This window comes from Homalodisca vitripennis, chromosome 3 (genome assembly GCF_021130785.1).
Source record: "Homalodisca vitripennis isolate AUS2020 chromosome 3, UT_GWSS_2.1, whole genome shotgun sequence".
Lineage (NCBI taxonomy): Eukaryota > Metazoa > Arthropoda > Insecta > Hemiptera > Cicadellidae > Homalodisca > Homalodisca vitripennis.
In genome coordinates this window covers 176,559,767-176,576,532 of record NC_060209.1, presented here as the reverse complement: position 1 = coordinate 176,576,532, position 16,766 = coordinate 176,559,767, and the positions used below count along the sequence as shown (strand labels likewise).

The window sequence follows — 16,766 nt, the reverse complement described above, 5'->3', positions numbered from 1 at the left end:
ACGCAACTAAATTATAACTGAAATGTTCTGAAACCCGATGGACCGATGTTTTACTGTGACGTTTCTTTGTTGCAGGTCATCACGTCAACATCATAGTTCCACCGTCTTGGATTGTGAAACTCCCGAGAAGAGGCAGTTTCAAATCTAGCCTTCGAAAATCGCCTAAAAAGAAGCCATCGAGTAAAAAGCGAAGTAAAGAAAAGGTATTAACAAGATTTGAACTAAAATATTGCCTATAAACTTCTAAAGTCGATTTAAATTTCTTTATGAAACTTGTATTTTCTATTGTAACTGGATTCACCGAGTGTTGAGAGTGATGCTCCGCCCACCACTGCCGAGACTAGGTGGCAGGCCGGTTCACATGCGGTCTACAGCAGTGCCAACTTAACTGTTTCTGCCTTTATATTGTTAGTAAACGTTTCATCACTGATTACCGGTGGATAAATTGTAATAAGCTCCTAAAGAAACGCAGCATTTCTCTATGTCAGGGATAAATATTTTTTTGTGAAGAAGGCGACACGGTTGCGAGCTTGGCGCACTAGAATTCTGGGTATTGGTCATAACACCAGAAGTCCGCCGGGCATCAGTCTCAACTCTCGTTGAATCCAGTACAAATAAAATTGTTTTACAATTAACATACGTGATAAGATTTTTAAAAGAGAGTAATTTTGATCTCTTAGGGATGAATGATTCATATTTACACTAAATGTAAGTGAACTTAATCTATAAGCAGAACAAAGAGCTTGAACTCTTTTTCGCCTAGTTTACTCATCTGCAAAGGGTTTAGGAATTGAAACATCTGAAAACGAGGATGTTGATACACTTCCTCTAGCTTTGTAGCAATGTAATATGGATAAATTTCATTCTTCTCTATATAAAAATTGGAATAAATATTTACATGATCTGAAAATATACTCTAGAATTGTTTAAGAAAATTGCTTTCGTAGTTTTAGATGACTATGTAAAAAGATTTAATATCGTATATTCCCCCTTTTCCTTTGGATTAATAAATTGAAATGTTTGCTGTATGATATCAAAAGTTTCTTTATAAATTTCAGGCAATTTAAAAACTAATGCTAAGAATAAAAATAATTGTTTTCCTCATCTTAAAATGTGTTCGGTTACAGACGCTCCAGAAGTTTCAGCCTCCTTTCCTGGCTTTTAAATTGGCGAAAAAATTGTAACCTCTCCCCACACTTTATCATAGTGCGCTAAAATTAGTCTTGTATCACATTACGTAGGATCACAATGCTAGTTAGTTTTACGACGATTTTATTAACACAATTGTAGTTTACGATTCCCAACGTATTATTGATTTTATGCAGATATGTTTTTAAACAAACATGGCAAACAAGTCATGTTTAAAAACTATTTAAACTTAAGTTTAAAATAATAGAGATGCTCCTGTCGCTTCGTATGTTCAATGCGTGCTTAATAAGCAGGGGTGTTTCGATCACACTAGAAGACAGTTCGGCTGGGGTTTATCAGCAGGGCAAGGATTCCTCGTCTGCATACAGGCCTCTCTGTATGCTCGACTCGGCGGGGAATTGTACGAGAGGACGCTCAAGCCTAGGTTGCACAGAGCCATCGAAGAGCCTTGTCCCACCGACAATACGGCTTTTGCAGGGGGAACTCTAACTTGACTGCCATCACGGAAGTGATCGTCGCCATTCAGCGTGCCTATGAAGCTTACAATCAGGCTCGGTAACTTCAGGGTGCCCGACTGAGAAGATCGAAGGTGGTCACCGCCGGAGTGGCGCATGAGTCGATTCTCGGCCCGGACTTTTGGAATGTCTGTACGTCGCAGAAGTGTGGATGGGTGTCATGAGGACCAAAAGGTATAGTAAACGCATGCTGGGAGTCCAGCGGGGAGCAGCGCTTAGGGTTGACTGCGCAAACCACACGGTGTAGGATGCGGTGGTCATGGTTGTGGCAGGAGTCATTTCCCACGACCAGTTCGCCGTAGAGAGACGGACGACCTTTCGCCTTACCCGAGCTGGGACGAAATGAAGCGTCGGGAACGGCGAGGTTTTGCAACAAAGGTGGGACGAGGGTACCGACGATCGTTGAACCTTTCGTCTCATCAGAGACCATAACGCCTGGATGAACCACGGTCACAGGGAGATTAACTTCCACCTGTGTCAGTTCCTGACGGGGCACGGCTACGTTAGGAAGGACCTTCACCGGATAGGGAAGATCGGTCCCGTCGGTGTGCGTACTGCCCGGAGAACGATGAAGACGCTCATCATACGTTCTTCGAGTGCGGGCGTTTCACCGAGCACAAGAGAACGCTTGTCTCCATTATCGGTGATGTCTCGGCAGAAACCTCGGTGGGAATAATGCTGCGGAGCGAGGACATGTGAAATGTTGTTTCTACTTCCGCCTACATTGTCCTTCACGTACAACGAGAAGTGGGTTGCGTGAGTGACTCTTAGGCTCCCGGAAAGGTAGCACAGCTCTGTTAGGGCGCAAGACATGCGGCTAGATATAAAGTAATCCTAAAAAAGGTTTCCGTCCTGGATCCCCGCGGTCTGCAGAGGGTTTAGTGGGTATACCTGTATGGACGGGATGAGTCCCACTCCCACACTCTGTCCGTAAGTGTATTCCCTCTACGTAAAAAAATTGACATGCCAATTTAGATTGTCTCTGATTGTTTACCATCTCATTGTTGTACTTCAGTTGCAATAAGACCAAACTATTCAATTTCCAGTGATAAATACGCAAGTGTTAGATTAAAATAACAAAATATTTTTGTAAAGAAATATTATAACTATTTCACACTTTAAGCTTTAACTATTTAGTTTAATTTGAATGTTGATGTTAAAGTGAGTGAGTTATATTGTAATAAAACAATGGCCGGCAGATAACTAGATGTGTAATGACCCAAACTACCCTATTCATCGCTGAGCTGAATAGTGCAGATTGCAGCTTTATGAGGGTGATACATGAACTGAACTCAGCGGTGCTGTGCCCCACTTCCTATACATTATACAATATACATAGTATATTTACTCTTGTATAACAAAGTACATTCAGTTCAGTAAGTATGTTACTGACTACTCTCTTTTACATAATGTCCTGTGTATGGATCTGTTGCAACTAATTTATACAACCATTACAAAATATATGGAACAAATAAAAGTTTCATTTTAATTCTACAAATACCATTGAATATTGAAAGGATAGCACGATTTCGAACATTTTCCGTAGTTATTTCAATATTACAAACACTACATTTCGAAGATTGGGATCTGTACTCTTTTTCAGGTGTCAAAAGATCATAATACTCAAGGTTAAGCATATATAAATCTATATAAACGAATTAAAGTGTGGTAATTAATTTGCCAGAACCTAACTTGACAACATAATAAAAACGTTTTACGTTACAAACCAAGCACGTAACTTTTGAGATTGGTAAGAATGAATTCAAACAGTGGTATTCCCCCAGGAGGATTTACTTCTGTCTGGTTTATTTCTACCAGCTGAACATACACAGGGTACAGCATATACTGAAATGTTACTTAAATCTGGACAGCCCTATGGATGTCGAGAATCGGCACATCACTAATTGCAAAGTCGAGATATTGGGGTGCAAGGGTAGATCGATAGGTCTAGCCTCCTTGGAGGAGGTTAGAGTTGGTGGGCTCCTACGTTTTATAGGCAGTTGCTGCCCTAAACATAAGGTCATGCCACCCCTTGCCTGTTTTGACTGGAGAGGCTGGTGCATAGCTGACCTCTCCTTCTTCCAAGGAGATATGACTGATGTTAATACCCAAAATCCTCCCTCATAGATCCCGACAGGAAGTGGTCCCTATCCCGTCACCTTAACCATCCAGAGTATTCTGCTACTCAAGAAGCAGTGCAAAGATCCTTTTAAGACTAAGTGCAACTACTAGGCATCCTGTACGAAAAAAAAACAGTATATAGAACAGTAAGTTACAATGCTTTGAATTTATCATTTTCTTCACGTGTTTAAAAAAGTCCTTAGTCTCTCAACTTTCCTAGTGCGTACGGGAAGTGTTGTGAGTAGCCTACGTTTGGTGTTCGGTGGTATTGTTTGGATTCAGTCTCTCCATTGTGGAATTACATGTATATGTTTTGACTTTTGACGTACAATTTATTCTATTTTTAAGCCAATTTTAATTTTATTTTGATGTTATACACTTAATCTTATGACAAGGTTTTTCACATGTGAGGTCCTAAGATCAGAGATTTTAAACTTTCTTTGTTGTATTGATGGAAAATCTCCGAAATCCTTTATCTTTTCAAATCAACCATTGCAAATAAAAAATCTTATACACAGCATAAAACATGATTTGTTACAATTTGGTCATTCGCCATAAATTAAAATATTGCCTGAGGGTTATCTTTTATTGAATTATTTCTATTGTAAATAATAGTAATTATACTTCATATCACACAATTAAATCGTTAATAAATCATTTATACCTATTAGTGAGTTATGCAGTGTGTGCTGAGTTGTGGGAGCTTTTGATTTATCTTTATATCGTCCTTTTCGCTCCCCGTGCACCATAAGCTGTTGTATACGGTGCGTATTTAACATATGCACATATTGAAACATATGTCAATTTAATAGACGGAATAAAAAACAAGATGCCACAAAGCTAATTAAACAATAAACTGCCACGTCAATGTCCGTTCCTCTGTTTTTCCAGCCACTGTAAACAAGTCGTGCCACAATGTCAAGACAACAATTTGAAATATCTTACATGCACACATTCAGTTGTGTTCATTAACATGGGTTTATTGCTGTGTGTAAATTTCATTATCCCTAATGCATTAAATGGTTTGAGTTAGTCATGGGCGCCATCTGTTGTAAATTACAGGTATTAGTTTTGTCATATCAAACATAATCCAAACTGATACGTGTCATTGATTTTAGTAAGTAGTACTATTAAACAATATCCGCTGATAATGTCTTATGCTCTACTAAGGTAGTTCCTAGGTTTGGATTTTTGAAGGCACTGTGAAAGGCTTTCCAGTAAGATTTCTCTGTTCTGCCTTTCAGTTACCGTTGATATTGCAGTATACTACTGATTCAAAACTATATTTTAGTACCTACGTAATTAAAATAATCCAATTAAGACTTAAATTGTATTATCTAAATGAATGCTGCACAGCAATAATTACAGAATGCTTTGTAATAAGTATTGCTATTTTCAAGAATGTACTAATTTTGAATTTTAAATAGACACCCTTTGTAATATGCCATAAAATAAGTTGGGTAAAAATTTATTTTCGACGGTTTTTGTTTATACAATTTGCCTTTCTTAATTGATTTCTCGATAATTTGGTTGGCCACCTAAAAACTTTATTTCGTTGAAACCCAAAGTGACAGTTTATTTGTTTTTCTTGGGTAAAAAGAACAAGAGAGGCTGCAAAATTAAAACATTTAGTGTCTAAAAATAACAATACTTTTCTTTCAACATTTAATAATTTTTGATGCATATTGAATTTAGCACATCGTTAAGAGTATTTAAGGTCTTATAAAGTAGAGTCAACATTTATTCCAGTGTTCAAACCAAAATCATACAAAATTACAACCTAATCGTTTCAGTACATTTTAAAATAGTTTTTTTGGTTTAGTAATACTTATAAGGATAAAAATTTGTTCGTACATTCATCAACTCTTTCACATGTTTAGTATATAATAGATTCAACCAATTCTATGTTGTTTCCAGGTAGAAAAAGATCCCAAGACCTTTGTAATTAAACCCATCCCTACTGCCAACGTTCGGCCGGTCATTGTGTTCATCAACCCCAAGTCCGGGGGCAACCAAGGTACTAAACTGCTCCAGAAGTTCCAGTGGCTTCTGAACCCTCGACAAGTGTTTGACTTGACTCAAGGTGGTCCCAAGATGGGGTAAGTCCTCAATGTAGCCACTAGGATACCTACTATGGCCATTTTGAGTCACTCAAATCTCTGACGATTTTCATTCATCACGAGTCAATGTGAGTTAAAAATATATTCACAAACATAAAGTCAGACTCTAGCAAACCTATCTCTAAATCTTATCGTAATCCAATGATAGCTTATTATGATTTTTTCACTCACTAAGAGGAGATACAATATGTCACTAAAGTTATTGTTGAAAATCAGTCAAACTTACTTTTCACGATCTTAGAGGTTATTCTGGAATCAGCTTACTAACAATTTACAAAAAAAAAGAATCTAAGAATTTTGTTAGGACTAACAAATGTGTAAGACTCCTAAGACTTACTGTATGCCTGGATTGAGTTGGGTAAGATATGATCTGGTTCAGCTGTAACATCACGAGAAAACCCGACATGATACTTTTAATCCATTTAGAATTTCAGCATTGAACCACATCACAATAACAATTACCAGAGAAGAATGTACGTCTGTGAAGCTTATGTAATATATGACTGATATTGCTCTCTCTGTCTATGTTCCATAGCTATCTACATATACTAGTGTATGTTTACTACTGTTTATATATTAAGCTCTATCATCACACTTTACTACCAACTATAGTATAAAACATCCTTACATTTTTAAAGTCAGAAAGAACTCAAGCGTAACCTTCAAGATTAGCAAGTGAAATTACTTTTTTACTCAATGAAAGAATGTTTGAAGCAAGACTGGACTTCAGAATTCTTTGTGCCTCATTGAACCTTTGACACAAGTAAATCTTTTAAGGGATTGTAATAAGTTTGTGAACGAGGCCTGTTTGATTAAGTTTGACTCTGTTAAAATTCGAAAGAAGTACCGCAGTGAAACTTTAACAACCCCATCTTTGATCTGTGAATTGTGGGCAGAACACATTGTATTTCTACTTGTTCAGTCCACTCTTCTCCAGATAACATTTAAAATCCAATGAAATATTCAGTGTAATGATTAGTCCTTGTTGCGATCGTTTTTTTTATTGTTTCGAGATATTGGGTGATGTTTAGTCTTAACATCCTTGATATATTAACTTTTCTCCCGTAAATCATGATAAGTTCTTTCATAACCCTCAAAACACAAGTGCAATATGGGAAGTAACTACATTTGTATTACCAGTCCATAGTACCTATTTTCAAAAACATCCAATTCTATAAAACCCCAAAATTATATACAATTTTCCTAATTTTATTTTACCCTTAATTTTAACGATTTAAAGTTCACACAATAGGAACGAACACACTGCTTAATTCTGAATGGTTAAAATCTAGTTTTTAAACAACACAAACCTGAATCCATTACTACAGCCCCCCTGATTTTTCTACATGTTTTGCACCACTTTTGTAATAACCTAGTTGTTTATGTTATTTGGCAGGCTTTACATTGTAATGTGTCTATTGATTAAAGAAAAGCATTTCAGTAACAATAAATATCAAAGTCTCAACTTAGCATTACTAATTACATATAAAACAATTGTTTTTTTTTTTTTTTGTTATGATCGTCGATTGTAGGCTTGGTATTTTAAAAATTCAAGTTTTTGTGGGAAATTTATCCTGACAAATCTATAAGATTTTTTCTCTTCTACGTGAACTTACTGATTTTTGAACAGATCTTGTAATGATTTAACATCAGAAAATGGATTCTGCAGATAAAGTAAACAGCGATTTACATTGTTAACAGCTGATTGAGTTGTTTGTTGCAGGCTGGAGTTATTCCGTAAAGTGCCTAATCTGAGAGTGCTGGCGTGCGGGGGCGACGGCACCGTAGGGTGGGTCTTGTCTATCCTGGACCAGCTTGCCTTCTCTCCCCCGCCAGCTGTGGGGGTGCTGCCCCTCGGCACAGGCAACGACCTAGCCCGTGCCCTGGGCTGGGGAGGGGTGGGTAAAATCTTTTACTTTGAAAATGTAAACAATTGTGATAAACAGTGGAAAATTATACTTACTTCTGTGCCCCGTCATCATCTGCAACTTTGGCAGTGCACGCACTCACAGTTCATGATTAGGAAGTGCTCATGTGATTTTCTTAATATACGAATACGGTAATTTATGACTAGGAATAAGCAGATACGTGGACATTGGCGAATAGGGAACGGCGAGAGCGTTCAAGGCCGACTGAACAGTTGCAAGTCCGTTATCTTCTTAGCGATAAAACTTTTTGACTCGTATAGTTTCACTGATAACGCTGTGAAACTTATTCTTATTGTTATCAATGTTCCTCATTGATAACAATAAGAATCTAGAAACTGTTTTTGGGTTAAAAAAACCTTTTAGAAAAGTTTATTTGATGTGGGTCTTAACGTTGTTATGCTGTGGAAATAAGTGTTCGTTAATTTTAATGTAGTTAGTTGGTATTAAAGTCGTTATCGCATTGTCTTTTTAATGCATACATTATTTTTGTAACACATTACTCCTAAACGGACTTGTTTATAATCTAATATCATTTAATTTATTAATGTAAAAGTGGATTAAAGTTTTCACAACAAATGTTTTCACATTATTAGCTATGTTATCTAATTACTTTGAAAGAAGGCAACAACCTCATCTGTAATGAAATACAAGTTTTATGAACAGTGATGGTTTCTTATTATGTAATAGAATATGGTACTTATCCTGTACGCACTTACTTACAGAAATAAATATTTAATAAGAATAATTTATCTTAATCAATGGTCTTAGATTGGTAGGGCGACTACCAGTAGAAGGGTGGTTTGCTCTGAGCTAGAGTAGGTTGAAGCACCCTACCCTACATTGTTCGTGCCAGTTTGCCCTTTGTAGGATGGCTTTAGGATATGTGTAACAAGTTAAGATATGTGGTGCGTACATCAAAATATCGATACAGTAGGTGTGCACAGGACACTTATGTCTAAGTAGATATTGTTATTTTAAACGAAAACATACAAAAAGTGTGGTCCGTATGATGCATAAGTACTGTGTTATATTTTTGTCTTATAATTTGTGTCTTTATATTAAATAATCAAAATCACAAAGAAAGATTATCTTATATGACCTCATGTTGTAGCAAAAATAATAAATAACAACACGCCTTTTCAATCAGTAAAGTAAATGTTTACATTTTAAAAATAGAAACTTGTTGCGGTGAAATTCAAATTGAAAGACTGTGAAAGCTTAGGGAAAACTGTATTTAATAATTTAGGCAAGAGAGCTCTGTATGAATGCACATGAAGTTGCTCAAAGGACATAGACAAGCAAGCAGGCAGGCACAAACCGAGGCTAATTAATAACAAGTACGCTTGAAGAGGCACACAACCTCTTTAAATCTGAATTTAGCTGCAGCTTGTTCCAAGGAAGCAACTTTACCAGAAAATTGCTTTTTATATGTTTACAAAAACATTTTAATATCTAAATGCTGTTTTAATTACACTAAATTACAGAACATTTCAGTCTGCCATGACTTGTATTATGTAATGGGGTTTAAGAGGAAAATGTTTGCATTTTCTTTAATATTTTTGTGTTTACTTTATGAAGATTACACTGGTATTTTTTACATACAAGTATACATGTGGAATTTCATCATGCATGATTTACATTTGACTTCAATAAACAAAGGTTAAACTATAGAACAAACATTAGGCCACTAATCATGTAAAGGGAGTGTTTGTAAGCACAAAACTGCTGTATTTTGGTTTATTGTAATTGCATGCTATTTACTATGTTGTTTCTCTGTACTATAGGTCATTATAATGTATTAATGCTTATTTTATTTCGATTTTCCCCAAAATTCATGACACGATAATATTAAATCAGTTTAATTTTTTAAACAATTTAAATAATTGCAATAATATTTATACCAACTCTAAGTTTCCCTATTTCAAGAGACTGCCAAAATACTATCCATGGAAATTGTATGCGTAATGCTGACTTGACACATAATCCACAATGCTCTTATTCTCAAAAAGCCATAGTACTCATACTGGGAGGAGGTCTCCTTACATATACAAGATATTACCATAAGCTCCATTTTCCCAAATTGAAGCTTCAGATCAGAAGGCGAGCCTTTTTGTACTTTGGCCCCAAATTGTTCAATGACCTCTCCTTGCAAGTCAACAGTGTTTTGTTTGAGAACTTTTAATGTGAATTGAGCTTCGTATTTACGTATATTCACAATAAATATACGTCTTACGGATAATATAATTTATAATAGGTTTATCTCATTGTAATAACAATTTGTTTATCGTATATATAATGTTGATTTTATTTAAATTTATTTATCTGTAATTTACTGGACAAGAAAAATAGTTGTGCAGTTGAAATACACTGTCTAAATATAGGCAATTTTTATTTTATTTATTTATAACAATGAAATTAATGGTAGTAAATCAGTAAAACTTTATAATAATTTAAATAATCACAGCAATCTATGTTCCATTTCTATAACTATGAAAACAATGGTATAAATTAATGTGTTTATTACAGTAATTTAAATAATAACAATAATGTGGATACCAATAAAAAAATCATGAAAACATACGTGTGTTTCTGGAAATGAGGAAGAAAATGAGTAAGTTTTAGATGTGTTTTCGCTCCTAACTACAATAAATCCACTTTTATGTGTAAACAAGTATTTTTTGCTCATTTAATATGTTTGTTACTTTATAAAATTTATCTTTAATATTTAAAATAATTTAATGATGTGCATTTTACATAAATTTAGGTATTAAAATGAATAACTTGTATAAGACATTGCCTTAGTTCAATGTGACCATCTTTTCCTGAGCGAAACCTTCCGTTCTCAAAGATTACAGGAAAACATGCGTTATCTAATTTCTCATGTTACCCTTCCAAGAACTCCAAAATAACGTAATCATCTGATCATGTACCTCCCATGGTCATCAAATACTCATCATAATGTTTGACCCTCTATTTTATTATTTCCCCCAAAAAAGTAAATTAATTTCAAAAAACTCTTAAGCAAATAATTGAAACTTGTTTGATGCAGGGATACACAGATGAGCCTATATCCAAGATCCTGGCGAACATCGGTGAGAGTGATGTAGTCAACCTGGACCGCTGGGAACTCAAGGTGGAGAAAAATACTCAGGCGGAAGCCAATGAAGAGGGTAAAGAGAATTTGCCGCTCAACGTAGTCAACAACTATTTCTCCCTCGGTGTGGACGCTCACATAGCACTGGAATTTCATGAAGCTAGAGGTATTTTTAATTGCTAGCATTTGTCTATGTATATATGTGAAAACATTATCTCCAGAGATTATTCCAGAAAAATTATACCTGATAAGTAAAGGATTACTTGTCAACAGGGTCATGATGTCTTACATTTGAAACAGATAAAAAATCTGTAATTTACATTTTAGAAAAATACTGTTGTATTTATGATATTTCAGTTAAAATAAATAAATAATATATTAGTATAAAAGTTCCAATTTTTTAAAAACTGAAGAACATTCAAAATTATTTATATTACAGTTTAAAGTATGAATTTGTTATGTTCAGTGGTAGTTAGTACATTGATTATTCACATGTATAAAAATTTGAAACTGTTTGTCTGCTTATTTCTGAATAGGTGAGTGATGACAAGAAATTTCCAACAACCTTTAATCAATGTGTATAACAAGAAACTTCAAAAGAAATGTTTTTATTTATTAAATTATATTTATTTTTGCTAGAGCTTAAATATTGTGGCCTTACCAAGACCAAGTTTTAGAAAGAGTGTCGGTGAGGTTCACAATATGTACCTCTACAAAAAATGCATAAGATCATTTTTTAATTCTTCATTTCTGTACGATTTGGTTTTCAGTAAAAAAAACTTTAAAATAAAATTGATTAAAATGTATTTATTTCTAAATAATGTGAAAAATATAAAGTATTTCTTATATATGTGAATTAAATTTGTTTATCTTCTCTACATGAAAACTATACCATTTACCATTGCTTTTTTATTTTACTGTCATTAATTCATTTTTAATATTACTTTCCTTTTATTAAATATAAACATATCTCCATAATTATTATAAAACTGTAAATAACAGTAGATACTACTGACACTACTGTAGACTTGCAGCGAGTATAGTTTGACAACAGTATTTTCAAGGAACCTTCTTGTGTTGACAATAGACTGACAAGATGTTGCTACTTTTTGAACATTAAATTATTTTGACCAAAATTACATTGCCACCATGCACAGTTACAGTTCTTGCAAAAAAGCTACAATTTTATATCCTGGTAAATCAATATTTACAATGTCTAATTTGACAACCAGTAGCCCGTTATACAAATAACATCAACACTTCGATGCTAAGAAGTTTAAATATAGTCAATGTTATTAGGTAGGCTCTGAATATTCCACAAAAACACAGTTAGGCTATTTACACAGGTCACTGTAGAAGAACTATTTACATCCTTAAATTGTATTTCCCCTCTCTTTTAATTTAAGGATTTTACAATCACCCTCAGAAAGACGCATTGTTAAATGTTTGCCTCAGTGGTTGTCTGCTCCTCTAAAAAAGATTGCAGGTGTTCTTCCTTATGTCCTTTGGGGAATCGAAAATGACACATACACTCTAGTAGGCCAAAAGTCAGACAGAAAAACTTAGTGCCAAAGTGATACAGGCACTCCAATTTTAAAAGACCCTTACCCCGGATATATGTTCCTCAACTGCGAGACCTCATAATCTCCCTTAACACCCTCAACCAAGTATTGCTTGACTTAATTATAGTCCACGCTAGGGGCTAACCTAAAATCAAAAAGATATCTATATTTTTCCACAATACCCAGCATATTATCTTTGATAGCACTGCCCAGAACATATTTTCCAGGTTTTCGACAATTGTTAAGCTTCTCAGTTTTGAGCATTCTTTCATTTTTCACAGTTAAAAATCCATCCTTGTACTTATTTTGAACAGACAACTGCATCTGTTCGTCAATGTCAACAACACTGTTACAATCCACATCACTAGGAACCGGCTGCAGCCTATTTACGTCATATGTTTTGCTTAGAACAGCTGATCCTCCCTGAGTAGTCTGCTGTTCGTTATCTGTAACTTGCAGCTGACTAATGTTTCTGCTAGCAGAAGAAACTTCAGGTCTAGTCACTACCGATGTCAAATTGTGACTATTATTGTTCCTCTTAAGGCTTTTGTAATTATTGGTTCCTTTTTTAGTAGATTCAAAGTTGATTCCAAGTGAACATTTAGCTTTATTACTTTCATTTAACTTAAGTTTCTCAGGGTAAGTATACTGTTTGTCACAAGTGAAAATGTCTCTGGTCATCACACCGTGGCTAGTCAAAGCAGAGCTTAATTTGGCATTTTCATTTTGTAATTCAGTAAGTTTTTTCTCATCTCAGTCTGGTTTATCGTTAATTCATAAACTTGTTCAGTTAAAATTGTTATATGTTCAAAACACTGACTAAAATTATCACTATCGCTGTTTTCTGACTTACCGGTATCAGGCGACTTATCAATTAATTGCAGATTCTTGACGTCAGCACAAATTGCACAACCAATTATCAATACTCACAGCCTCGTTTTTACCCAAATCATTCATTATGAAACCAAAGGTTGCAATCTCCTACACACTTAAGCTTATTCGGCTGACAATATCATAAAATATCATGTAATTTTCAGATATCACAATATCAGAATTTAAATTTCACAAAGTACAATTTTTAGATATTCTATCCTGATAGTAAATGTGAAATATTCTGATGATACATTTAACATCACTTAGCATTCAAGACTTTTTAAGTGATCATAGAAGTAAGTTAAGAAAAAGTAAGTGCCAAATAAAAGTTGTAAAAATGGTAAGATAAAAAAAATTATTTAGAAACAGTTACATAGTTTTAGCTTTGTCCAAAGAAATATAAGCTACAACTAGAGATACAAGTATGTTTTTATCTTACACATTTTTTAGCACCTGCATTAAGTTAGTTATTTACTTCACTGTAATTTCTTGTCAGAGGCACACCCGGAGAGGTTCAACTCTCGACTACGGAACAAGATGTTCTACGGCCAGATGGGTGGCAAGGATCTGCTTAGGCGCAAGTGGAAGGGGTTAGCAGAACTGGTAACACTGGAGTGCGACGGCAAGGACATGACACCCAAACTGAAAGAACATAAGGTCCATGCCATTGTCTTTCTCAACATTCCTAGGTAAATGATTTATTTTAGTTTACACAATTGATTTTATATGCAGCTAGATTAGATGATTATTTGTAGATTTAAATGTGTACAAAGATAGGATATCACAAGAGATATAAAAATATATCTTTTAAATTTAAGGAAATTCTCTGGACATTCAGACAAACAAACTGACCTATAGACTTGGAATTTTGCATAAAGCTTCATTTCTATATAGTCATGGAGTTCAATGGTGATGAATGTCAATCCATAGGATGTGACTAATCGTTAGTGAACATCTTTAAATTAGTCTTATGAGTTACATGATGGCAATGACAAAATCAAAGAATAAATACATTTTAAAATAAACTGAGTATAATCAAATAACATTTCTACATGTGAAATAGTATCACATGTTACTATAGACTTGAATTTGTACGTGCAGCCTCAACAAAACCTGTTACTCGATACAAGGTGTGGCGTACTATCTTCTACTTTTTTGATTAGAATAAAGTAATAGCATTCATTTTCATGAAATGTTTTTGAAGGAGTTTTCCTACATCTCATGGCTGACAATGTTCTAGTTATGGTGGAGGCACTCACCCATGGAATCGTGCCCAGGGAGTAGAGCAGTCTACAGAAGATGGCATGATCGAAGTAGTTGGATTAACAACCTACCAACTAGTGAGTTTATTTTACATTCACAGTTGGTAAAACTGATCCAGATTCCAGCCAGCCCATAGTATGATATGTAATTTTTTTAAAGCTGCAAATTTAATGCTGCAGCTATAGGATTATGGCGTTGAGGTCAGAACAGTTACTAACTTTTGAAAGTCTGAGAGCAGCCATAATCTCGACAAAGGGAATTCGGACAGAGTTAACTAAATGGTATTCATTATTGCATTCAGACCTTTGCACATAAACTTTTGCTACGTTCCATTTGTGAGGGTAATTTTTTAAATAAGTAAAACATTATAACAGGTAAGAGACATTTTCTTTGTTAAAGAATATAATATTAAAAATAACGTTTGATCATCTTTATTGCTTTTTAAATGTTTAACATTAATATCTAAACATTTTTAAGCTTTTGAACCAGCTTTTGAACTGACTATTACGTAATAGTTTATTAAATGTGTCATCATTTTACAATAGCCTGTCCACCAAGAAATTCCTTAACTTTTTGAAAAAAAATGAAAATTGATGGAGCTTAGTTGGGCTGTGTGATAAATGGTCCAGTAAAGTTGTCATGTTACGTTTTTGTTCTTGCCGCACTTTGAGACCGATTGTTAGGTGTAGCAAAACATCATCCATATAAAGCAGTCCCTACTGATGGTTTCAAATGTAACTAAGCTTGAGTAAGGTTTCACAGTATATAATCGGTGTTTATTGTTGTTCTTCTTAGCAGAAAGTTTATCTGAAAAATGTCCTTGCCAATGTTTTATATTAAGTTCTTATTTGTGATAGTAGGCCAACCAAATAATTCTTCATCAAGAACATTTCTCATTTATTCATTTAAAAATAAAGCATTTATGCACATTTGCAACATATATAACAGGCATACTTCACAATATGGAGGATTATTGTTCAACATGGCAACAAACAAAGTAGTATAAACAAACAACCAACATGCACAAACGTGAACATAATGGCAGTGTATACGAGAGTGACCAAGAGTAGCTAACCTTGAACAAACATTACATGACAGCATGTGCAAGGTGCATTTGGTTTTGATTTTTTTTGCAAATGCATCGTAAAATTTTACTTAAAATTCAATTTTATTTCAATAAGTTTTGAAATAAAAAAGTACTTGTTATTGCTTATAGGATACCTACAAGGTAAAGTTGTGTAAAATTTTAATCAAAGAAACAGTCCTAAAGATGATGTTGATTTTTACAGCCACTGCTGCAGGCGGGTGGCCATGGTACCACCATCTGCCAATGCCAGTCCGCCAAGATAGTCACCACCAAGACCATCCCGATGCAGGTGGATGGAGAGGCTTGCAAGCTTACACCTTCCATCATCTCCATGAACTTGCTGAATAAGGCTCCAATGTTGGCCAAGCGCAGGGGAGGCAAAGCTCATGTTCCGTAAGTAAAGTTTTTCTTGTTTTCAACCATTTAAACGCTATACATACTGGATGTGAATTAAATGTATTCTGTTAAGGAATATGGTAGTTTTTATTGCCATCTCATTTATGTACCAGAAGTACTCTTTGTGCTTTTAGGTACATTCTTCTTAGTACAACAGCAATTAAGGCAACAGTTTGAAATGATTTCATAAAGTAATCATTCACCTAATCTTATCTCCTTCATTTACAATCCTTTTATGATGAAAATATTTCCACAAACATCGTCTTCACCTCATTCATCAAGGTTTACTGCTTAGCATTTAATAGACTTTCTTTACAATAATTTGTTGCCACCTGTAGAAACATTGAATCAGCAATTTCAAAATATGTGATGAGTATAGCCACAGATCACCACAATAACCAGAAAAGGGTTTTGTGATTATACATCTTCTTTCCTGCCCACTTTTATAATGAGTTTGTGTTTTTCATCACAGCCCAAAACTGATGTGTCATATTTAATTATAAGAAAGATATTTTTAACAGACGTAGATAGAATCAGGAAATACATTTTATGAAATGCTATAGTACGAGACATATCAATGCAAGCCTGAGGTTGTGGCCAGGTGTTGTCAGCTGTAACTGAAGAATAATCAGTGATGAGATAATCGATTGAATTGAAC

At 34.6% G+C, this 16,766-nt stretch overlaps 1 protein-coding gene across 9 annotated transcripts in view; it reads left to right on the top strand.

Moving 5' to 3' along the window:
- Positions 1-16,766, top strand: part of LOC124357810 (eye-specific diacylglycerol kinase) — a 613,754-nt gene that overhangs the window by 533,595 nt on the left and 63,393 nt on the right. For all 9 annotated transcript variants that reach the window (XR_006921984.1, XR_006921983.1, XR_006921985.1 and 6 more), the window contains 7 exons: positions 76-203; positions 5,703-5,884; positions 7,629-7,803; positions 10,883-11,093; positions 13,859-14,051; positions 14,603-14,702; positions 15,915-16,105. Coding sequence is in view for 2 of the 9 variants with exons in the window: in XM_046809866.1 (XP_046665822.1) it covers positions 76-203; positions 5,703-5,884; positions 7,629-7,803; positions 10,883-11,093; positions 13,859-14,051; positions 14,603-14,702; positions 15,915-16,105 (1,180 nt within the window). In the remaining 7 variants the exon portion in view is untranslated. The remainder of the gene's footprint in view (positions 1-75; positions 204-5,702; positions 5,885-7,628; positions 7,804-10,882; positions 11,094-13,858; positions 14,052-14,602; positions 14,703-15,914; positions 16,106-16,766) is intronic.